Genomic DNA, 23,529 nt, shown 5'->3' with positions numbered 1-23,529 from the left:
GGTGTTTCCGGGTTGAGCGCATGCCTGGTGCCCCGTTAATCACCTTGAGTGCGCCGTGCTTCGGTCCTTATCACTAAAGCATCAGTCTCATCCCCATTTTACAGATACAGAAACTGAGGCTTCGAGGCCACACACTTAGAGGTGGGGCCAGATCACTTGGACTCCAGCATCCAGGCTCCTCCATCCTGTGGGTCAGCAAGAGAAGGGCCATGCCTCCCACAAGTGCCAGTGCCTCCGAGGCTTTTAATGGGGACTGTTCCCTTCTGCCTCCCCACGCTCCAGATCCCGGGACAAGTTTGTGGTCCGATTCCTCTCTTGGATGAAAATCCAGGCTCTGAGCCCACATCTCCCAACCCGAACCACGTGCCCTGTCCCCTGGGGAAGGGCGGGCGCTTCTGACCTCATCCCACCAGTGGGGACACTGTCCAAGCCCCGCTCTGGAGAGGCAACTTGGTCATCTGGCCTGTCCGTGCAGGCAGGGCCAGAGAGAACAGGAAAGAAAGACAGCTTCCTGCCCTCCGGACACCCCCACCGACCTTATCACTGGAAGTCCTGGTGCCAAACCTGGCCTGCCCTTGCAGGAGCTCAGTCAATGTGGAATCAACCCGCAGAGAAGGGATGTGAGGTGTGAAAAAGCAATTTACAGTATGAGGCGTGTCCACAGACATGAGCCGAGCATGGCGGTGTCAATCAGCACTAGTTCAGGGTGGTAGGTGCTGGGCAGGGGGAGGCTGGAGGACACTGGGAGAGGCCTGGGTTTGAATCCGTGCTCTACCCTTAGCCGATTTAGTCACGCATTTATGGGGCAGTCATGTGCCGGGCACAGTATACGAGAGACTTGGTCTCTGCCTGTGGACAGCATGTAACCTGGTGGGAGAGGCCGGCAGGGAAGGAGTGAGCCTCCAGGGTCGTCGCGAGAAGAGTACCCACACCCACTACCCCCTCCTTGCAGAGCTGCCACCTCTGCTTGGGTCCTTAGGGCCAGGGAACAGCGGGGAAGCAACAGAGAGGATCTGGGGGCCAGGACATGAGAGTGGGGAGCTCAGGGGCCTCTGTTTCCCCCTTTTGTTGAGTGAAGGAAACAGCCTTTCTGCAAGGTGGTTTCCCCTCCTCCCCTAGTGGACACGGGCCTGGCAGCAGCTAAGGGCTAAGGGGGGGGCAGGGAGAGCTGTGCTGGCCCCCAGGGCCCACAGGGTTCCAGGTAACAGAAGTTCCTGCTATTCTGTAATAGACCCTGGAGAGGGGGTGGCGGATACTCATTCATTCATTCATTCCTTTGGAGAGGGGGTGGCGGATACTCATTCATTCATTCATTCCTTTGACAAACCAGTGCCAGGGAACAAAGGATGCATGGGACAGATAGAGTTTCTCTCTAATAGGCTTCGGAGTTTAAGGGACAGGCAGTTGTGGGGTGCATGACTGGGGGGCAAGGAGATCCTATGTCCTCCCAGCCAAAGCTGTCACCTCAGGCCGAGGCTCCCCTGGCGAGTCAGGGCAAAGGTCTGCCCCAGAGGCAGGGGCCAGCACTGTCCCCCACCTCAGCCAGTTGGCCCCAGGAGGACTGAGGGCATATTCATTCATTCCCTTAATGTTTACTGAACAGCGGCTCTGCACATGGCACTGTGCCTAATGAGCATAAACAGAAGATGGGCAAGAACAGACTTTGTGGCTGTCTTCATGTAGCCCCCCCAAGCTCCCATGGGAGAGGAGCAGAATTCAAATGGCCACGGACAAAGTGCAATGGGACAGCTATGAGTTACAAAGCAGAAGGTGCTTAGGGGCCGAACAGGAAGAAAAGGAAGGCTCCTCTGAGGAAGGGAGGGTTAGGTCTATCCCCTGAAGGAGGGGGGGCCTTTATCAGTGTTGCAGGAGGATGAAACAGCTTGTGCAAATGTCCTGGGGCAGGCAGAGGAAAGGGTTTAGGGAGAGACGGCCAAAAGGCCATGTGGCTGCTGGGAGACCAGGCAGGGAATGAGGAGGCAGAGCCAGACCAAGATGAAGGGTGGGGTCCTGGGGGTAGGCGGTCACAGGCAAGTTTAGCTTTTTCCCCAGATACCCTGGGAAGCCAGCGAAAGGCTTTAAGTAGAAGGGGGCCAGCGTCTGGAGTGGGTCAGGGAGGGCAGGGCCCATGTGAGAAGGCCTAGATTAGAGATTATTACAGAGTCCAAGCAAGAGCAAATGGCGGCTTCCACCACAGTCGGGACCAGTGCACAGGATCAGTGACTGGGTGCTGAGCTTGGTGCTGGGCTGGGTGCTGGGCTGGGTGCAGGGGTGGGTGCAGGGGCGGGGAGCAAGGAACCCTGAGGGATGAAGGATGCTGGACCTCTGCCCAGAGGGGGACCTCTTGGAGAGCCAGGCCTCTTGGAGAGCCAGGAAAGGGTCAGGAGGGATGAATTTGGACTCGGATCTTCCCTGGATCCTTGTTGCTTTGGGGACATTCCTGGGGCCAGGCATAGCCTATGGTCCATGCACAGACCTCAGTGCTGGTTCTCCAAGCCAGCCCTACCCTGGAGCTGGCTGGGGAGACCCAGAAGGCACAAACAGAGAGGCAGTAGGGAAAGCAGGTCAGGAAGGCTGTCCTGGAAGCGAGGAGAAGCCAGAGGGGAGAGCTGCGTGGCTGCGGGTGAATCCCCTTTAGGAGACTCAGTTTCCTCCTCTGTGAAATGGGGTAACACGTCCTCCAAAACCCACCTCACACCAGACCCCAGCCCAGACATGGCGAGGAGATGGGGGAGACGTTCTGCTCACCTGAAGTCTGAGCTGATGTGAGGGTAACCGCCAGGGGCGCCTCCCCCAGGGCCGCCCCAGAAGCTGGCTGGAGCCCCGCGGGCGCGAAAAGCGGACGGAGCTCGCGTTAGGACCCAGCAGCTCCGGGGTTGGAGGGCGGGCGCCGAGCCGTCGGGGGCCCGGAGCGGGGCTCGGAGAGGGCGGAGGGGCGGCTCCGCGGGCGGACTCGGATCGGGCGGCGGAGTGACCCGACCAGGTAGGCGCGGGCCTGGCGCCGGGAGCGGCGGGGGCCACTAAGGGAATCCCGGTGGGGGGGTGCTGTGGTGGGGCGCTCCTCAGGACCCCGGGCCTGGGGCCGGCTGCCAGGCTTCCTGAACCCAGGGCCATCTGAGCAGATGCTAAGACGGCACTTGGGGGGTTTGGAGTCTCTTGGAGGGGGCCCGAGTTTGGGGAAGTTTGGGGGAGCCCGAGTTGGGGCGTGGGGGTGGCTCTCCTTTGCCCCGGGAGACTGAACTGCCACGGTAGGGTGGGGGCGTCGGCCGGAGCCGCTGGGCCACAGCCGCGGAGAGACAAAGGGACACCCGAGACCCGGAGGGCGCGGGGAGCCTACGTTCGAGCCGAGCCGAGCTGGGGCTGATTGTTCCCAGCTGTGCGCGGCCACATCTGGTTCCCCCCCAACCCCCCGCCACTCCGCAGCCAGCCTCCTCCCTACCCGGGGAAGCATGGGGTTGGGGGGCTCTAAGGAAGCCCCCGCTCATCCCCCTCCTGCCCACCGTGGCCTGGGGTGGGGTCCTCAGAAGGGGAAGGGGCCTCCTAAGCAGCACTCGGCCTCCCCCACAACCCAAAATCCAGAGTCTAGACAGAGGTGCTTGGAGATATGTTCCCCCCTTACTCCCACACCCTTTGCCCCGGGGGTGGGGGGGTCCCCGCAACAATAAGCCTGGGCCTGAGTGCCAGACCTTCCCTGAGAGGAAGAGTCCATGCAGGAGGCTGAGGGGCCTAGGAGGGGTTTGGGGGACAGACAGCCCCACCCCACTTCTAAAGCCCCTTAGGCCCCAGCTCAGGGCCTCCTCCTGAGTGGTGACAGCTCCAACTGGCCTGGCTGCTACCAGTCCGTGGGGACGATGAGGGGATAGTGAGGCCTTGTGGGGAGTTACCAGGAAAGAGCTCCAGGTATTTCGGTCCCGCCTACTGCGAGAGGCCGAGGGTTTTCAGAACAGGACCAGGACCGTAGGGAGCCAGAGTACCCTGCCTCTGGGGCCGCTTGAGTCATGGGCCTCATCTCCTCCACCCCACCCCACCCCACCCCAGCAAGGAAGGGGGTGGCCAGTGTATGAGCCAGGCTGGGGGTCCCAGAAGGCTCAGGATTGGGAGGGAAGAGGGACCAATGCCCACTTTTCCTTCCCTCTCCCTAGATGCCCTGGGGCAGGCAGGTGTCCAGTTAGCTGTCTGGAAGAAGTCTCTTTGCTGTGGTGGGAGGGGCCCTCCTGGATGGGGGAGCCCTGGGCTGTCGCCCAGCACCGCTGGAGAAGGATGACAGTCTAGTCCGGAGACTGCCTCCCACTGAGCCGGGACGGCACATGGGGACCCGTGGACCCTGCCAACCCCACGGTGTGGCCAGACACTGCTGTTCTTGAACTTTAAGAACCAGGGGAAGGCTAAGGACCACTTAGGACCCGCACAACACTTATCATACCATGCTGGGGGCTCAGAACCCCTGGGCTGGGTGACATCACGGTCCCTTCAGCGCTGCCCTTCCAGGATCCAGAGAAACTCCCCTCAGATTCCTCCCTAAGTGCTTCCTGCCGCTGCAGACAAAATAGACCATAGTCTCGTGAGTCTGTGATGTAGACAGCCAGGTCTTAGGAGGCCCGGAGGCCTGGCAGGAGAGGAATCTTCTGGGGGTGGGAGCCCTGCCCGGGCCTGGCTGCCCTTCGGCCCCTGGGGCCCATGCATGCATGTGGTTTCCTGCAGAGCAAGACACTCAGGGCGCTCTGGCTAATTGGGAACAGGTGGTGGGTTTGGCGGACGCTGCGGAGTCCCCGCTATGATGGTGGCTGAGCGGGGCTGGGGGCCTGAAGTTGGGCCTGGGGTCAGGGGTTCACATTAGTGTGAGTCAGAAGACAGGCATGGTTGTAGGTTAGGAGAGTGGAGTCAGGCTAGTGGGAGACTAGAAAGTTCCCCCCAGTGAGAAGGGCAGGGTGGGTTCTATCCATTCGCAAGATCAATGCTGGAACAAGGTTGGAGGCCTTGTCCCTTGGGACCTGAACACCCGGTGGACCACAGGGACAGCAATTGTCCCTCCGTAGGCCGCTGCCCCCGCCACCGCCCGACTCCCGGCCCTCCCCAGGCCTGGCTTCTGGTCCGAGGGTCTCTTCCTCCTCCTCTTCTGGGCTAGATGTGGCCGAGCAGAGGTGGGCTCCTCGGCCATGGGTGAGTGAGCCTGAACTAGAGCTCACCCCTCTTCTTCCTCTAGCTGTCCTGACACCAGCCCAGACGGCCTCACCTCGGAGCCATGAGAGCTGCCTACCTCTTCCTGCTATTCTTGCCCGGTGAGTGGCTCCTGGGGCTGGCGGGGATGGGGGGCTCCCCCGGCATGGGTGGAGGGTGGGAGCTGGCAGTGAGCCTTCATTGTGCCCTGTGGCCAGAACTCAGCTCCCTGGGTTGCAGGGCCTCCTGACTTCTGGACCACAAACTAGACAGGCCAACCCCTTCCAAAGTCGGGGGCATCCCATGCCCTCATCCTAACCCCCCGACAGATGCAACCGGGCTGGGGCTCTGGAGAGTGGGCACACACCCGGGCACCGGGAGCCTCTGCTTTTCTTCTAATGTACTAACCCTCCTGAGAACTGACGTGTAAGCGGGGAGAAGCACGCAAGATAGGGAGTCTCTAGGTCTGGGTTCTAGACCCATTTGGGACCCAACCACCCTATAGCATCTTGACTGTGGAGTGACCCCCAAGGCCCTGCCAGGTCTAACATTTATTCATTTGACAGATATTTGTTGAGCTCCTACTATGTGCGAGGCACGGGCCTAGACACATCCCTGCCTTCGTTGCTGCCCATCTAGGGACAGGAAGCTGCTGTATTAAGTCCCTGTGACAAATGTCAGTGTGCCAAGTGCTATGATGGAAATAAACAGAAGAATGGGATGGAGAGGGTGGCTGGGCCAGTGAAGGCCTCTTGGCAGAACTGAATTTTTTTTTTAAAAGATTTTATTTATTTATTTGACAGAGAGAAATCACAAGTAGACGGAGAGGCAGGCAGAGAGAGACAGAGGGAAGCAGGCTCCCCGCTGAGCAGAGAGCCCGATGTGGGACTCGATCCCAGGACCCTGAGACCATGACCTGAGCCGAAGGCAGCGGCCTAACCCACTGAGCCACCCAGGCACCCCGGCAGAACTGAATTTTTAGTTGAGATCTGAAGGAAGAAAAGTTAACCAAGATTGTAGGCCTAGGGAAAGTCAAATGCAAAGGCCCTGGGGCAGACAGAAGGATGCTGAGTTCCAGGAATAGTCAGGAAGCTACGATGGAGGGGACAGCCCAAAAGTCAGTAAGGTGACTTGGGAACAGGGAGTGTAAGGGCCTTTATGCTTGATGAATGAGTTTGGGTGTAAAATCTTAAGGTCTTCTGCCTGCCCTTGGGACTTCTACCTATCCTCCCCAGATGTGCCTTGGGGCCCCTGCTGTCCTTCCCTGCAGGGCACCTCCTCATGCTTTGCTTCCTCATGTTAGGCCTGCTGGCTCAGGGCCAATACGACCTAGACCCACTGCCTCAATTCCCAGACCACGTCCAGTACACCCACTACAGTGACCAGATAGGTAAGGGCCTTGCCATCCCCGGGTCTCCCCACACCCTGCCAGGGTGTGCCTGACTCAGCTGGGGACCCGGTGGGAAGGGGGTGGGAGTCCTGGGTTTAGTTGTGACCTTCTTGGCCCCTGGGACTGAGAGCTCGCCCAACCCCTGACAATTCCGTATTTGTCTTTGTTCTCAGAGAACGCGGATTACTATGATTATCAAGGTAAAGGGGGCAGGTCAGGTGGGTGGGCAGCTGGGTGGGGACTGGAGAGAATGGAGTGGACCCTCTGATCGTCCCCATCTCAGAGGTGACTCCCCGGCCCCCCGCGGAGCAGTTCCAGTTCCAGTCCCAGCAGCAAGTCCAACAGGAAGTCATCGGGGTCCCCACCGTAGGTAGGCTGCCAACTCCTGTCCACTGTGGGAGGGGCGGGTCTGTGCTGGGCTGGGGCAGGTCCTCGGGACAGACCCCTCTCAGTGATCTCTGCCGGCCTCTCTCCCAACACCAGCTCCAGGAAACGTGGAGACAGAGCCCACAGAGCCTGGGCCTCTGGGTAAGAGCTTCCCTGACCGCAGGGGAAACGGAGGCACGGCCCCCCAAGCTGGGGTAGAGTGGGGTGCGGCGCTGGTAGGACAGAGACAGCCAGGGGTAGATGGTAGGGTAGTGGCTTGCAGACGTGCCCCCGGGCTTAGCCGTAGGCTCAGGAAGGGCCCTCTACCCCCAGACACCGGGAAGGGGAGGGGAGCACTGGGTGGTGGTCATGGCAGGTGATGCCAAGAAGGGAGCCAAAGCCCCAGCCAGCCAAGCGAGCCCGTGCTGCCCCCACAAGCCTGAGGGAGCCAGACTGTGAGGGCTGCTCTCCCCTGGCTGAGCTCAGTGTTAGGGTGTGGTCCTGCGAGTCAGCACAGCCCTGGCCCGGTGGTTGGTGTGTGCTTCTGCGTGCGACCCTGTGCGTGTGGGCGTGGTTGGGTTTGAGCTTCCAGGCTTCCGAGTGTGGTTGCAAATCTGTGCCCGTATAAATACATTGTATAAAACCCGACGGCCCCTGGGGGCTCAGCCGTGCTGTCTGTGCAGCTGTGCACGCCCCTGTGCGCGTGCGTCCCCGGCCAGAGGGCGCAGGGTGGACCTAGACCCCCATAGGACAGCCAGTCTTGGTGGGCAGCTGGCGCCCCAGCATGGGGCCCCAGGCTGCAGCCGCTCGTCTGATCCCGCCCATCACCCAGACTGCCGGGAGGAACAGTACCCGTGCACCCGCCTCTATTCCATCCACAAGCCTTGTAAACAGTGTCTCAACGAGGTCTGCTTTTACAGGTGAGCACACGCAGGGCAGTGGGATGGGGAGGCAGCCTGGGCGCAGGGTGGGCAGCAGCACCCAGCCGAGGTGGGACTTGAGGAAAGCACAAATCCTGAAGTCGAACTTGACTCTGGTTGAGCTCTGACCTCAGGGTCAGGATGTGCAGGATCCCCCAGTGGGGCTGGGTGACGGTGGGGTGACACCACCGTCCCGGCTCTGTGTCCCCAGCCTCCGCCGCGTGTACGTGGTCAACAGGGAGATCTGTGTCCGCACGGTCTGTGCCCATGAGGAGCTCCTTCGAGGTAGGAAGGCCTGCCCCCCCAGACCCCTCCCTGCTCCGCCCCTGGTGGTTATGAAGCACATGTTCTGTGCCAGGGGTCACTGCTGGGGGACCCTGAGCTCCCTCCTGGCTGCTTAGCTTTGGAACGGTCCCTGCCATGGGGTGGGGGAGGGGCAGTGGTTTTCCATCACCCAGCCTCACCCTGACCCCAGCCCCTTGCCCCCACCGCAGCTGACCTGTGTCGGGACAAGTTCTCCAAGTGCGGCGTCATGGCCAGCAGTGGCCTGTGTCAGTCCGTGGCGGCCTCCTGTGCCAGGAGCTGCGGGGGCTGCTAGGTTGGACCTGGCAGCCCCGTGCCCTGGACCTTCCTTGGATCCGGGGCCCTCAGGCCCTGCCTGACCTGGTGCTTTTCTCCCCAGCCTCACATTCCTTTTATTCTGTAAAAAGTTAGTGGACTGTGGCCCCGGGGGTTCGTCTCAGGCCCTTCTCCCAGCCTGCGGCCATCCCTGGAACACGAGGCAGGGGGCTCCCCATTGTCCAGTGTTCGCCCCCAGATGAGGGGCATCCCAGGTCTCTCGGTGGGACCGGGGCCTCCGATGTGCCTTTTCAGTCCCTGTGAGGACAGTCCCCCGGCCCCCCAGCCCCTCGAGGTAGGCTATGCCCCTCACCCCAGCTGGTCTGCTTGGGTTTCCTACAGTTCCCGGGCATAGACCACCTTTGTTTTATATAAAATTAAAATGGTTTTTACAAAAGATTCGGTCATTTTTTTGGTGGGAGGACAGGGCAGGCGGCTAGCTACCTCCAACACTGCTTGTCCTCATTGAGAGGCTGGTTGACCCCTGGGACAACGGACCCTTTGGGTGACCTGTGGCCTTGCCTCTGCGGTCCCAGTCCTGCCTCCTTGATCACTGGCTTCAGCGGACCCACCCAGAAAGATGGACTGTGACGTTTTCCCCACCCAGGGTCTGTGGGTCATCGCGGGGAGGGGGAGATACAGCTTCTTTATTGTCCAGGCTGCTTGGTGAGGGCGTGAGTTCCCACATGCAGGGATAAAGGTACGTCTAGGATATAAAGCAGGAGGTCAAGGTAGGTGGACTCAGACCCACCTTTGGGCGGGGAAGGCTGGTGGTTAGAGGGTAGAAGTAGGCCAAGGCCTTAGAATGCCTCCCTCTGACCAGCACACGAGGACCGGGCTCCCCCTGTCTGACCAGCACACCCTCCCAACAGGCCTGCGTGCTGGGGCCTGGTAATGTCTCTGTCCAACAGACCAGAAGCCCGGGGGCATCTGTGACCCACCCAGGGTCCACAGCTGGAGGTGGCAGAGCTGGGGCAGAGCCTGACTCCACTGGACTCCGGGGAGGAGAGGAATGTCTCTCGCCGACGCCGAGTGCCTTGCCCACGAACCTCCTCACCACCCCCCTGCAAGGTGTGTGCCCATTTCACACACAAGCAAACCGAGCCTCCGAGAGGTTGTGCGGCTTCGCCAGGCTCACTTGCTGGAGCCAGGACAAGACCCCATGGTCTCTCCCAGGCCTGCACTGTCTGGACCGCCTGCCTGTGTCCAGAGGGGGACCCCGTCCTGAGGGGCCAGAGCGCTGTGGCTGGAAGGAGCGTAGTTTGGGTCACAGCCGCATTTGTTGCCTGGGACGGCTGGCACAGGACCTCGGAGCCCTCCCAGGCCGACAGCCTGGCAGGCTGGGAAGTGCCACAGCCCTTCTCAAGCCTCCCCTTCTCCCTGTGTACCCCTGGCCAGGGGCCTCATCCCTCCCGGCCCAGGCCCCAGTGTCCCCCATCCTGGCCCCTCCATCTCTCAGGTGCAGAAGTGAAGAGACACGTCTACACAAACCGTTTTTAGAAAATGAGGTCTCCTTGCTACAAAAAAACACAATAGTTCCGAACCGTTAACACTGTAAAAAGGTATAAAAATACAGGGACTCTGAACTCTGAGGAATTTCCTGACAAACACTCGGAACTAAGGCAGAGAGCGCTCTGGAAAGCGGGGGGAGGGCCCAGGTCTCGGACTCCCAGGCTCCCCTCCTCTTGCCCATGAGCCCATGCCCCAGGGCCAGCTAAAGGCAAGGGGGGGGGGGTCTCCTTTACCCTGGGCTTTGGCTCAGCCACTCAGAGAGGCTCTCCCAGGACCTGGAGGCTCATCCCAGGGGAGGGACCAAACTGAGGTGGGACCCACGGGTGAGGCCACAAAGCTGCTGCTCGAGTCCCCAGCCTTTGGCCCTCAGAGCTGCCACCTGGCTCCTCCCCACCCCCCACCAAGCTCTGGTGGCCTGGCAGGCTGGGGCCTGGGCAGACCCTGCCCATGTGGGGGCTGCGGCCCTGCCCCGGCTGCGGCTGTTCTCTAGGATGCCAACCGGGAAGGGGCTCATTCCCCCGAGGGGCCGGACGTGGGGGAGAAGGATGCTGAGCTCCTCCGAAATTCCTGTTCCAACTGTCCCTTCAGTGTGGACACCTGGAGAAGAAAGAGAAGGTGGCGGCTCAGGCCACCAGACTGATGTTGAAGAAGGTGGGGATGGGGGGATGAGGGGTTGGCTGCAGCCAGGGCCCCACAAGGGACCCAATCCTGCCTGTTTCAGGAAAAAACGGGTCTCGTGAGGCACCAGGCTGCTTCCTTCCCCTCCCATCCCGTCTCACCCGGCAGCTGGCGGTCTTCTGACCGCTCCTCGCGTCTCCGCAGGGGCCACCCGTCCCCACTCGCATCATGGAGGCAGGCCTGGTGCTAGCCCGACTCAGGGGACCCATGACCCAGGCCTGGCCTACCCATGCACAGGTCGGGCGGGGACAGCTGCGAAGAGATCTGCGGCCCAAGCTGGCCAGTCGGCATCACCTGCGGGACTTCTGCTGTTGCTCTCAGGGAAAAGGTCCCCTTTTCTCTATGGTGGGTCGTTGGTCATCGGGATGACCTAGGCTGGGGCTGCTTATGCCACCTGTGCCACCCAGGGGACAGCCATGAGGACAGCAGAGCCACAGCAGGGGGCCGGAATTCCAGTGACATCACTTGGGCCCATGCCCGGCCATGACGGATACCAGCGTGGGTCCCCGATCAGACCATCAGACCAGCAACTGCTTCTACCCGAGGTCAGGGCCGGCCCTCCGCTGCTCCTCCCCCTCCTCCCCCCTTCCACATCCAGAGGAGGGGCCCGAGTACCTGCTCCTCCAGGCCCCGCACCCGCTGCCGGTGGGCCCGCTCCCGCGCCTCCAGCGTGCGCTCTGTCTGCACCTGGGCACTGCGCAGGCGCTCCACCTCCTGCTGCAGCTCCCGCTGCTGCTGCTCCTCGGCCTCCAGCCGGGCCGGGCTCTGGGCCTCCAGGGCCGCCACCTGGGCCTGTGGGAGCGGCAGCTGGTCAGGGGTCTGGCCCTGTGCACGTGTGCCGTGTGCGCATGCAAGGGGCTGTCAGGCACCTCCCGGAGCCTAAAGGCCCCTCGGGGCAAAGTCAGTGCAGGCGGGGGGTGCAGGAGAAACCCTTGTTTGTCTCCCATGATCCTGACCCACCTGGTCTGCAAATCTTGGGTCAGGGTACCTAGTGAGCCCCGCTGACAGGTGTGCACCCATGCACGCGTGCACACACACAGATGTAGTCAGAGACAGACCCACACGCACACAGGCACAAAAGCAAGCACGTAAACACTTACCGTGTTCACATGGATGCACACATATGTGCAAAAGCCCAACACTCCTACATACATCTACAGACAGGAAGACATCTGTACAGAAAGACACACACACACACGTAAAACACATTCCTAATACTTCCCTTGCCACGTCCGTGCACAAGACTCAGGAGACATGCACGAGAATACTCCCAGGCACACTCACACCTCTACATGCCCAGAGCACACACACAGGCTCACATACTAACTGGCATGTCTTTTCTCTCCACGCTGGGAGGACCCCTCCCTTCGGGCCCTGGCTCTGGGCTGGCCCCTCCAAGGGTCCAGACTCAGGGGGTTATGGAGGCTGAGAAGCCTGGGCCGGCTGAGCCATCAGCAGCTCCTGGGCTGGTTTGGCACTCAGGCCGAGGGCAAGGTGGGAGGTGGGGCCCCGGGTCCAGGGCTCGGGAGAGAGAGGGTGGCCAGGGGCTGAACCTCCAGCAGCTGGATCTGCTTCTGGGCCTCAGCCAGCTCCAGCTCGGCCCCCGTGAGCGTGCGGTCCAGGCGGCCCCTCTCCGCATTCAGCCGCACTGTGTCCTCGTGGCTACGAAGCTTCTCGCGCTCCACCTGCACAGGGAGAGCAGGAGGGCATCAGGAGGCCCCGGGAAGGAGGGAGGGAGGTCCCACGAAAAGAGGGAAGGGCCCAGGGAGAGGGATCAGATTAGAGACAGCAAGACCAGGGGCCGGGGGCGGGGGGGGCACACAGCCAAAATCAACCCCAGCTAGGACCCAGAGGAAGGCAGGGGAGGGCCCCGGAGGCTCAGCCCACCTTGTCCAGCATCCTCTTGAGGGCCAGGCGGTCCTTCTCCAGGCGCAGCGCTGACCGCTCCACCTCCCGCTTCTCGACCTCCAGCTGGCCGAGGGCACCCTGCAGGCTGTCCAGGCGCTCCTGCAGTAGCCGCCGCTCGTCCCGCAGCTTCTGGACCGTGTGCAGGGCCGCAGCCTCAGCCTCCTGGCGCTGCCGCAACACCTGAAAAAGCCAGCAAGAACCCAGTGCAGCCAAGCCTCCCGAAGCCCGTCAGACAGCTATCAGCTGAGGCCACCTCTCCAGGCCTCAGCTTCTGCATCTGTGTAATGGGGGCGGGGGCTGAAGGAACCATGCTTCCTCACGGGAGGCTGAGCCAAGGTCAGGGATGAGGTTGGGATAAGGAAGGCCCCACTCCATCCGGAGGGCTTCAGCATCCTGGGGACAGAAGGGGCCCATCCCAGCCCTCACCTCCTGGAGCTGTTGCAGCTGGCCCTCCGCCTCCGCCCGCTGCAGCTCCAGGTCCGCCAGCTCGCCCCGCATCGTCTGCACCTGCTCGGCCAGGGAGCTGCTCTGCTTGCGTGCCTCGGATAATGCCTGACGGGCGGCTTCCAGCCGTTCCTGGGGGACAGGGGCAGGTGGTACCAGGAGGGAGCAAAGTTTCCCCTCTACTCTGTACCTCTGGGTCAGGGTCACAGCCCATAAAACAGCTCCAAACTCTTATCTGGAGGGCAAGGCAGATGGCATCCCTGGCCCATGGACCTACATAAGGTGGGGACCCCTCAGACCCCAGCTCTATCCCATCAACCCTGCCTCTGGGTCCCTATAAGCTTCAATGAGTAGACTTATTCTCTTACTGCCCCCTACCCCCGCTCCAAGCTTCACTGACTGGCTCCCTAGTGTTCCCAACTGATGGCCCCAGTGGCTGGCTCTCTGTCAGGGTCCCTCCAAGCCTGCCCTTGATGGCAAACTCTCACTGAGCCCACCCCAAGCCAGGCCCCGGAATCCGTACTTGGAGCACTTGGCGGTCATGTTCGCAAGCAGTGAGGGCCTTCTGCAGGTGCAGATTCTTGTCCTGGGTGCTGGTAAGGCTGGCATTATTCTGGGCCAAGGCTTCAGTCAGGCCCTGCACCTTGTCCCGCAAGGCCCCCTCGCTCTCCTCCACCTTGACCAGAGCCCCACTCAGCCGATCCACTGTCAGCTGCAGGGTCCCTGCCTTCACCTCACTGTCTGCCACCTGGCAGGAGGACACAGAGGACGGTAAGGTGGCTCTGCTCTCACCAAGGCCTCCAGCAAGGAGGTGGAACCCAAGCCAAGCCCCTCCCACTCTGCCTCAGCCTTCATCACTGATGCTCATTGTTTCCTGCTCCCACTGGCTCAGCCCACTGCAACCAGGGCCCTGGCCCCCTGCTGCTTAACGTCCCTCACCTGGAGTGCCACCCACCTGGTTGTCTCAGACCCCACGGTCTCCTCCCTGCTATAGAAGAGAGAGAATAACCAACACAGCCTCCACAACCTGGAAATGTTCTGAGTTCTTGACTTTGGCAGGTGACCGTGCAGGACTAGCAGAGTTCCTGAACATTCTAGAGCTGAGCTTCCTGGCAGCCAAGGCAAAAAGGGACACGAGTGGAATCTATATCTCTAACTTGTCCCACCTGCTTCCTAGGCAGGAAACAGACTTCTTAGACACTGTTGTGAGAGTCTCACACTCTAATTTTGTCTGTTTCTTATTAGTTATGTTGACCTTGGGTGATGAGGTCACCTCTGAACCCCTGTCTGTCCGTCCATGAAATGAGGAGGACGCTTGCCTCATAGGGCTGTTGGGAGTATTACGTGGTCCCTGTGAAGCACCTGGCGCTGGGCGTGCGGACGAGAAGCCTCCAGGCGGAGGTGGGGACCCACCTGTCTCTGCAGGGAGTCTACCCGGTCCTGCAGGGCCTGGGCCTGGGCCTCACGGTCACTCAGGCCCAGGCGGCTGCGCTGCAGCTCCCCCTCGAGTGAGCGCCGCTGCAGCTCCAGCTTGATGGTGCGGCTCTCGGAGGCGTCCAGCACCTCCTTCAGGCGCCGCTTGTCGCTCTCCAGCTTCACCTCGTTGGCCTTCATCTTGCTGATCTTCTCCTGGGGGTGCGGAGGGGTCAGGCCCCGGCTGCCCGGCCGCCCCACACCCCCAATCCCCTCAGGACCCGTAGGAGAAAGTGAGGAGCAGCCTTGAGGTGGCTGGTCCAACCACTCCCTGTGTGACCTGGGGCCAGCCGGTGACCCTCCTGAGGCCTCAGTCAACCCACACGTTTGCAGGATGCGTTAACCTGAGAATCTCAGAGCTCATTCTGGTTTGGGCTGAGTGTACCAGGCTTTGTGATCCAGAATTCTCTTTTTCCGCTCTGTGGCCCTATTTCAAATATGTATAGTGGGAGACTGCACTGCCTGGGGAGGGGTACCACAAGGTATTCACAGAGCCCTGGGGAGGACGGAGGGAGGGTAAAAATGCAGATTCCAGGGCAACCCTGCTCTGCTGCCTCACTCCCCAGAGGCCCAGAAGCTGCAACTGTGGGACCTGAGCAGAGCCGGGTAGGAGCCCTGGGCCCCACCTGGTTTTAGGGGATGGTGTTCTTCCCCTCACTTGGGGTCAGACAATAAAGGAAACTTGAGGAGTGGGGACAGGACAGGAAGACAGACGGGGGCCCTTCCATTGCCATTCCCATCCCCTTACATCCGATACAACCCTGCCCTGTGCCCGGCCCCTCTGCCGCCGTGCTCAGAGCCCCGATGTAGCCATGTCTGGGCCCGGCAGCCCCACGCTGGCCCCTGCCCAGCTTTGTTCCTGGCCTCCTCCTGCGGCCCCTGTGGCTGGGCCCAAGGCCAGAGCTGGAACCACAGACATAACAATCCAGCTCAAACTTGACCTGGAGCCAGAGGCAGGGGGTGGGCTGTGGGGGCAAGGCTGGAGGGCTAGGGAGTGAGCGGGGAGGGAGTGAGGGGATCTGTGGCTTTGAGAAAGGCTCAAGGCTTTGGTGGCCTGGACCGTCACTACCAGGGCCAGGGCGTCCTGCCCCAGACACACACACACACGTATGCAGATGACCCCCAAACACAGAAAAGCCCCAGAGCACCACTTGTATGGCTATACAGAGGAAAAAGAAATGGTCCCCCGAACACCATATGTTAAGACCCTTCGAGCATCATCTCCAGGAGACAATGGCAGCTCTCCCCCATTTACAGAGGAAGAAAGTGAGAGAGGGCAGGCAAGCCGCTGGACCAGGACTAGAATCCAGGCTTTTCTCCATCGGGCTCAAAAGCCCAGGGCTCTTCTTCTACAGCCTAGGAACCCCGGGGAGGAAAGGGAGTGTGGAAGCTGAACGTGCTTCTGGGCAGAGTCCCAGGCTGGTCGTGTTCACGTTCATGGATGCCAGGCCCCAGGCTGACAGCAACAGAGAGGCACAGTAGGACCCCCAGCCGCAGCGGAAGCGTGCACGGACTCCCCCTGCCCCTGTGGCCCTCGGCTCCTGCCTACCTGGCTGGCCCGGAGCTCACTCTCCGTGGCCTGCAGGCTCCTCTCCAGGGCAGCCACCTGGTCCAGGGCGGCCCGGCGCTCCCGCTCGCTGCGCCGCACACTCTCCTCCTGCTCCGCCAGCTGTGCCTGTGCCCCGCTCAGCCGGCCGTCCACACCTCGCCGGGCTGTGGACCCCCAGCCCCGTCAGGCCCGGCCCGACCGCCAGACGCCTGGCCTGCCCGCCCCCCAACCCACTACAGGGCCCTCAGGGGTCTGCCAGTCTGAACACATGGGAGTGGAACTGACCAGAGAGGGCTCCCCAAAGGAGACAAGTCCCCAACTCAGGTCACGGTGGCCAGGGCTGGGACGCAGGAGTGGTTCGGGCCAATCCCACAGGTCCCACTGCGGCTGCTAAGAGCAGAGAGAGCCGAGCAAGGGCCCAGGGGTAGACACTCACCTTCTTCACTCTCGGCCACAGCCTTCTGCAGCTGCCTCACCCGTGACGTCGCGCTGTCCCTCTCCGCCTCCATCTCGGCCAGCTGGCGACTCAGGGTGCTCATCTGGGCCCGAAGCTCGTCCTGAGGCCCCAGCGTCCGGAGGAAGGGAAGACCTCGGTTCTGACAACCCGAAGCATCCCACAGGACCCCGGGCCCCCGGTTCCCTCTCCAGCCGCTCACACCCAGCCTCACCCGTTGTCTCTGCGCACTCCGTAGCTCCTGCAGGAAATCCCGGAGGGCCCCCCGCACCGCCTCAGGGTCCAGGTCTGGGGATGCCGGGGAGGTGGCAGGTCCTGGGGATGGTGGCTCAGACCCAGGGCTGCGTTCCAAGGGGCTGGGGCTGTAGAGCCCTTCGCCACTTCCTAGGGGAGGAGGCACGCTTAGCGGTAAGGGAACCCTGGCCTCTCCTGCCTGGAAAGGCCCTGTGGGCTCTGTGTGCACTGCCTCACTCACCTTGCTGCACCCAGGAGCTCACATGAGCTTCCTGCACTATGCTGGCGCTCTCCCCCTTTTGTGGAACCCTTCCCAGCCCCCACGGTGCTCCGAATAAGACCCAAGTTCCCTGCCACCACACAGAGGTCCTGCTGCTCACCCTAGTACAGCGCCCTCACTTATACAAGCCGTCCATTCCACATCACCCTCAGGTCCCAAGTTCTAGAACATTCCCTCTTCCCTTCTCTCCCCCGGCTTCTCTCTGCCTGGCCCATTCCTTTAGGCCTGCTCCCCAGAGGTGTCCCCAAGCCCAGGCTGGGTTGGGTGAGCTCATCACCCCCTCATAAGGCACCGAGATCTGCCTCCCCACCCAGACCAGGAGCACTGCGAGGGCTGCACCCCCAGGACCCAGTCCAAAGGTGGACACTCCTCCTCCGCAACATCTCCCTGCAGCGCAGGCACCGGGCTCTTCTGGCACCCTAGTCCACCTTCACGATAATTCTCTGAGGAGGACCAACGTCCCCTCTGCATAGGCTGGACAGGCTCAAAGCAGTTAAGGAATTTGTTTGGTCACAAAGCTGGGACGATCCCAAGCTGAGATGGGGAACCAGGTAAAGCCCTATTTCCAGGCAGAAAGATGAACTCTTGCTTTAAGAGGCGGGAGGGGCAGTGTGCACAGAGACAGGGCGGCACCTGGAGGCCAACCGCGGAACTGCAGGGCAGGGGGTCAGCCTGCGCCCAGCATCCTCTTGCTTCCGCTTCCACTGATATAATAAAATATAATTAATTTTTGTATGTTGACCTTGTTTCCAGCAACCTTACTAAAGTTTCTTATTTGTTCTAACAACTGATTGTAGCTTTCCTATATTTTCTACATAGAAAAATCATGTGATCTGTAAATAGTGGCAAGTTCGTTTCTCCCTTCCTGAACCTTACCATGGTAATTCTATGTTTCTTTCTTTCTTTTTTTTTTTTTTTATTTGTCAGAGAGAGAGAGAGAAAGAGAGAGAGAGAGAGCCAGCACAGGCAGATGGAGTGGCAGGCAGAGGGAGAAGCAGGCTCCCACTGAGTAAGGAGCCCGATGTGGGACTCGATCCCAGGAGGCTGGAATCATGACCCGAGCCAAAGGCAGTGGCTCAACCAACTGAGCCACCCAGGCGTCCCGGTAATTCTATGTTTCTTACCATAGTGTGCTGGCTAGGACCTCTAAGACTTCCTGAACAATATTAAATAGAAGGATTAAATGTACGATTTGCTATAGGGTTTTGAAGATCTAGTTTATCAGTTAAGCAAATCTTTTTCTAGTTTTCCCAGAGTTTGGATCATAATTGGATGTTGTATTTTATCAGATGCTTTTTCTGCAGTTATTTTGATGGACTTTCTAACCATCTTTAAGTGTACAGGTCAGTGGCATCAATTATATTCACATCGTTGTATGTCTATCACCACTGTTTCCAAATCTTCTCCATCACCCCTATTTGGGGTTGAACTATGTCCCCCCAAAACTAATAGGTTGAAGTTCTAACCCCTGGTACCTGAGAATGTGAATTTACTTGGGAGTAGGGTTGTTGCAGATGTAATTAGTTAAGACGAGGTCCTGGTGGAGTAGGGTGGGCCCCTGATCCAGCATGACCAGTGTCCTAATATGGAGGGGAAATCTGGACACACACACAAGGCCACCATGTGAAGGCTGGAGTTCTGCTGCCACACGCCTAGGAAATACAGGCAGCCAGGAGGGCTGAAACAGACCCTTCCCTAGCGACTTCAGAGGGCACACGGCCTGGCCAACACCTTGATCTCAGGCTTCTGACTTCCAGAATCATGAGACACATATTTCTGTTGCCTAAGACACTCACTTCACGGGGTGCCTGGGTGGCTCAGTGGGTTAAGCCTCTGCCTTCAGCTCAGGTCATGATCCCAGGGTTCTGGAATCGAGCCCCGCATCCGGCTCTCTGCTCAGTGGAGATCCTGCTTCCTCCTCTCTCTGCCTGCCTCTCTGCCTACTTGTGATCTCTGTCTGTCAAATAAATAAAATCTTAAAAAAAAAAAAAAAAAAGACACTCAGTTCACAGTACTTTGTTTTGGCCAAGCAAATGAATGTGCACAACCTCAAACAGAAACTTGGTACTCACTAAGCAATAACTCCCAATTCTCCCCTTCCCCCCGTGCTGGGCCCTGGGGACCCCAAATCTACTGTCTCTATGAAATGTGTCTTTTTGAAGCATTTCATATAAGCTGAATCAGACTACACTTGCCCTCTTGTGACTGGCTTCTTTCACTTAGCATAAACTCATCCATGTTGTAACATGTGTCAGAATGTCATTGTCTTTTTGAGAGAGAGAGTGTGTGAGCAGTGGGGAGTGGGGGTGGCAGTGAGGGGCAGAGAGAATCCCAAGGGGTTCTCATGCACGGGGTCCCATGCAGGGCTTGATCTCGTGACTGTGAGATCATGACCTGAGCCGAAGTCAAGAGTCTAACGCTTAACTGACTTGAGCCACCCAGGTGCCCCCGGCATTGCTTTTTAAAGCTGAATGACGTTCCTCTGTATGGATACACCACATTTTGTTTATCCATTCATCTGTCGATGGAGACACTGGCCAATTCCACCCTTTGGTTACCATGAATAATGCTGCTACGGGCGCACACAGGCTCACACGTACCTATTCCAGTTCCCTTTTTCAGTTCTTTGGGTTATAACCTAGGGGTGGAACTGTGCGGGTCCACAGCAATCCTACATTTTCTGAGGAACTGCCAACTATCTTCTATGGCAGGTAAAAGTACATTCTCACTAGGAACGTCCCCTGATACATTTGTCCTTACAGATTCAGAGCCCTTACTACTACCCAGAACATTATTTCATTTATATACCACATTTACTGTCTGCGGTTCCCATCCCTAGACTACAAACTCCGTAAGAGCAGAAATGCTAGTTGTTCTGTCTACTGCTCCGCCCAATCGTATTCAGCACATAGTAGGTGCTTAATAAATACTGAGTAACTGAATGAATGTGATCCTGGGGCTATATCTGTGCTTTTGAAGAGGCAACCACTCAGTATCTCAGAGTCAACTGCCTAGCTATTCTAGGCCCTAGGAATCAAGATTAGGTCAGGCAGAGACCCGGTGGATGCTGACATTCCCAGGGTCACTGGGAGCAAATGGGACTGGAAGGTTGTCTGATGAAGTTGCTGGAAGGGCTCGTAGGCTGGGTGTGTATCTGTCTGGCTGTGATGTTGTGGCTGTGATGTCACAAGCCTAGAATGGAGGTGTGTCAAGTTAGGGGTGGGAGACTGCGGAGGATGGGGTGCTGATGGGGAGACGGTGAGGGTGAGCATCGATTCTATTAGATGGAGCCTCAAAGACTTGGAGTCAGGGGCCTTAAGACGCATCACCATCACCCCCTTGAAGCAACAAAGGGAGCACAGATCAGCAAAGGGATGGAACTTCGGCAGGCTCCCCAGAGGATAGGAAAATGACCTGGGGGTGGGATTGAGACTCAGCGTCCAGGATAGGTGCGCCCCGCCCCCAACGGACTCTTGGGTGGGGCCGAACTAGACGGGGGTGTGGCCAGAGGCGGAGACGCCACAAGACACACCCCCTACTCCCCCACACCCTCCAACTTTCCCTCTGCGGTCTGCTCTCTGCTCACCTCCAGCGGGCGCACTCCGGGCGGGGGAGCCGGGTGAGGGCACCGGGGCAGGGCTGGGGGAGCGCCCAAGGCCCAGGCCCCGGCGCAGGGCTGAGCGCAGGCCGCCCAGCTGGGCCTCGGCCGCGCGCCGCTGCGCCTCCACGCGGGCCAGCTCTGCCTCCAGGCCTTGAGCCCGACCTTCCGCCGCGCTCAGCCGCAGCCCCAGCTCCGCGGACTCGACCCGCGCTGCCTCCAGCTTCAGCTCCAGGCTGCGGGCGTGGTCCAGCTGCTGCTTTTCAGCGCTGCGCGCCTCCTCCAGGGAGCCCAGCAGGCCTCGCTCTCGGGCCCGGAACTCGCCCTCTTGCTCCTGCAGCTTCCTCTGGGCCCCCTGGACCTGTAACAGGCAAGGCCGAGATGTGGGGGTCAGCAGGGCCTCCCCCAGCTCATCACCCTGCCTCCCAGGTCCAGCCTGGACCCCACCCCCCCCAAAAGCAGCACGCACAACCCCTGATTTTTAGTGGTCCCCACCCAGGCGGGATGTGCAGGAACAACCCTGGGAGTGTGGGAGTTAACTGCTAGAATTTGTTTTTTCTCTTCCTTCTGTGTATATACCTTGTAATACACAGTTTCTTAGCAATAAACTAACAGCCAACACTTACATAGATATGGCTTATCAGTGCCAGGCACTAAATACTTTGCAAAAAACTCCAATTACCACTGTGAATCATCCCCGTTTTACAAATGAGGAAACTGAGGCATACAGCAGTTGTATAACTTAACGGAAGGCCACACAGCTACTAAGTTGAGAGCCAGGATTCAAAGCCAGGCACACAGGCTCCCCAGACTTTTCTTTTAACTATGAGCTCATCATACTGCCTCTCTGTGCACATAATTTATCAATAAATCACACAACAAGGCATGTACTAAAAAATTATTTTCTGATGGAGTACATGGTCACACACAGAGCACTCTGGTTTAGGGAATAAGTCAACCCCTCATGGTCATGAGTTTCACTAGAAGCCACCATTTATGGAGGACCTGGAAGCCAGGACCTATGCCAGGGCCCCCATCCCACGAATGCTCTGAAGCACAGAGAGGTCAAGTGACTTAGTCAAGGTCAGACAGTAGATTCACTACAGGGAAACAGCCAGAAAAGCAGAACGGAAAAAGCGCAGGCTTTGGAGTCAGACAGACCTGGGTAGCAGTGTGCCTTAGCGTCTCGGTGTCTGTGTAAAATGGGACTAAGCATACCCATCTTCTGAGGCAGCTGGGAGATTCAAACCCAGTTACAGAGCTCCCCCTCACCTCCCCACCCCTGCTACACAGTTCTCGCAGTTGTTATTACTATTATACCTGGGGAAGAAATTCAAAGAGTGGGGGACAGGGACAAGTCGTAGGCAGGGATCTCTCAGAGTGGCTCCAGCACTGGAGTCCCCACCTACTCCCTGTTGATGGGAGAAAGCACAGGGCACCTCAACTGTCTCCTAAGACCCTCCCCATCCACACAGCCCGCGCCCGTCTGAGTTACCTCCTGCCGCATGGCCTCCAAGTTGGCCTCGCCCTTCAGTAGCTTCTGTCGGAGGCCCAGGGCCTCCCGCCGGCCCTCCTTTTCTGCCCGCTCGCCCAGCGTCAGGCGACCCTGCAACTCCACCAGCTCCCGGCCCAGCCTGGCGTTCTCACTGTCCAGCATCTTCATCTGTGAGAGACAACGGACACAGGGAGGACCTCGGACCCATTCTCAGCATCCACAACCCCTTCTAGCCCAACATCTTGACAGCCTGTTCAACTCTGCCCCATACTTTGCCCGGCCCAGGCCTGGGGGGCACTCAATCCCAGTGCTCTAAGGACACAAACAGCACACCACCTCAGATCCACTGGGAACCTGCCCCAGATAACTTCACCACGCTCCAGCCATGCCTGGCACCTGGGCACCGAGGACCTCCACTGACCACCTCATCATAACCACTCACTGTGGGGAGGGGCGGACCCCCATCGGAAGAGGAACTCTGGAGGGCAGGAGGCACAGCTTGCCAGCCCCGTTCTCTGCAGGGATGCCTGAGTTTTCTGGTGTACTTGCCACGTGTCCACCCCTGTTCTAAGCACTTCAACTGTACGAACTCATTTCATCTTCACACAATTCTATACGGGCAAGTACTAACATTATCTTTATTGAACAGACAAGAAAACTAAAGCTCAGAGAAGAGAAGCAACTTGTCCAAAGTCACACAGCCCACAAGCAGCAGGCTGGGAGTCGATCTCAGACAAGCAGAATGCAGAGGTAAGTTCTAAGCTCCTATTTCTCCAGAGGAGCAGGTGGGGAGTCAGGCCCGGAATGAAGGGAACAGAGATCATGCCGTAGCACCTAAAGCCCCCAGCGAGAGCCTGGCGCACACACATGCCTTCCTTTCGGGGACTCCCATGGATTTCCGGGACTTCCACCGAGCAGGAAGGGGGCTGGAAGGATGGAGGGGGCGCTGGTGGGGATGAAGAGGACTTGGTTGTCAGGCCTTGCTAGCTCTGGGCAAGGTAGAACAGAGGAGCCCCCTGGGACCGTCGCCTGTTCTGCAAATCTTCTGGGAAGGCCTGAGCCAAGGATGGTAATACACAGTTTCTTAGCAATAAACTAACAGCCTTTATATTTTATATTTATATTTTTAAATAGTTGGAAATGGCTTGTTTTTAAATGTCTGGAAGAAAACCAAAGAGGAACAATATTTCTTACATGTGAAAAATGATGTAAAACCTCGAATTTTGGTGTCCAGACACAAAGTCGGAATGGACCACATGCCCACACATCTCTGTGCTGTGCGGGGCTGCTTTCCTGCTCCGACGGCAGAGCTGGGTGGTTACGACAGACTGTGCGGCCTGCAACGCCAGAAGTATTTACTGCCGGGCTCTTGGCAAAAGATGTTTGCAGCTCCGGCTCTATCTCGCTGGGTCTGTACCTCTAGGTGTTCAAGGACTGCTTGAGATTTGGACAA

General features: G+C 59.0%; 2 protein-coding genes across 3 annotated transcripts in view; one reads left to right on the top strand and one right to left on the bottom strand.

The window, feature by feature from the left end:
- The first annotated feature begins 2,918 nt into the window (after positions 1-2,918).
- Positions 2,919-8,848, top strand: MFAP2 (microfibril associated protein 2). Its single transcript, XM_044237265.1, has 9 exons — positions 2,919-2,983; positions 5,204-5,279; positions 6,461-6,547; positions 6,721-6,747; positions 6,831-6,917; positions 7,031-7,075; positions 7,746-7,833; positions 8,045-8,118; positions 8,328-8,848. The coding sequence occupies exons 2-9, from the start codon at positions 5,243-5,245 to the stop codon at positions 8,429-8,431; spliced, it is 549 nt and encodes a 182-aa protein (XP_044093200.1). The 5' UTR covers positions 2,919-2,983; positions 5,204-5,242; the 3' UTR covers positions 8,432-8,848.
- Positions 8,849-9,944: 1,096 nt separating this feature from the next.
- CROCC (ciliary rootlet coiled-coil, rootletin) overlaps positions 9,945-23,529 on the bottom strand; it is a 40,539-nt gene continuing 26,954 nt past the window's right edge. For both annotated transcript variants that reach the window (XM_044237260.1, XM_044237261.1), the window contains exons 26-37: positions 22,077-22,244; positions 20,570-20,942; positions 16,684-16,853; positions 16,452-16,572; positions 16,016-16,179; positions 14,407-14,622; positions 13,517-13,741; positions 12,976-13,125; positions 12,529-12,729; positions 12,195-12,326; positions 11,257-11,433; positions 9,945-10,560 (exon numbers count right to left, since the gene is read on the bottom strand). In XM_044237260.1, coding sequence (XP_044093195.1) covers positions 10,474-10,560; positions 11,257-11,433; positions 12,195-12,326; positions 12,529-12,729; positions 12,976-13,125; positions 13,517-13,741; positions 14,407-14,622; positions 16,016-16,179; positions 16,452-16,572; positions 16,684-16,853; positions 20,570-20,942; positions 22,077-22,244 — 2,184 coding nt within the window. In that variant the 3' untranslated portion in view covers positions 9,945-10,473. The remainder of the gene's footprint in view (positions 10,561-11,256; positions 11,434-12,194; positions 12,327-12,528; positions 12,730-12,975; positions 13,126-13,516; positions 13,742-14,406; positions 14,623-16,015; positions 16,180-16,451; positions 16,573-16,683; positions 16,854-20,569; positions 20,943-22,076; positions 22,245-23,529) is intronic.

The sequence above is a fragment of the Neovison vison genome, chromosome 2 (assembly GCF_020171115.1).
Source record: "Neovison vison isolate M4711 chromosome 2, ASM_NN_V1, whole genome shotgun sequence".
Classification (NCBI taxonomy): Eukaryota; Metazoa; Chordata; class Mammalia; order Carnivora; family Mustelidae; genus Neogale; species Neogale vison.
Note: the sequence above shows the minus strand (reverse complement) of the source record. Positions and strands in the feature narration are given on the sequence as shown.

Coding starts and splice junctions, on each gene's coding strand:
- MFAP2 (XM_044237265.1), top strand. CDS start 5,243: ATGAGAGCTGCCTACCTCTTCCTGCTATTCTTGCCCG. Junction 7,076..7,745: donor CACAGAGCCTGGGCCTCTGG/GTAAGAGCTTCC, acceptor CCCATCACCCAG/ACTGCCGGGAGGAACAGTAC. Junction 8,119..8,327: donor CCATGAGGAGCTCCTTCGAG/GTAGGAAGGCCT, acceptor CCCCCACCGCAG/CTGACCTGTGTCGGGACAAG.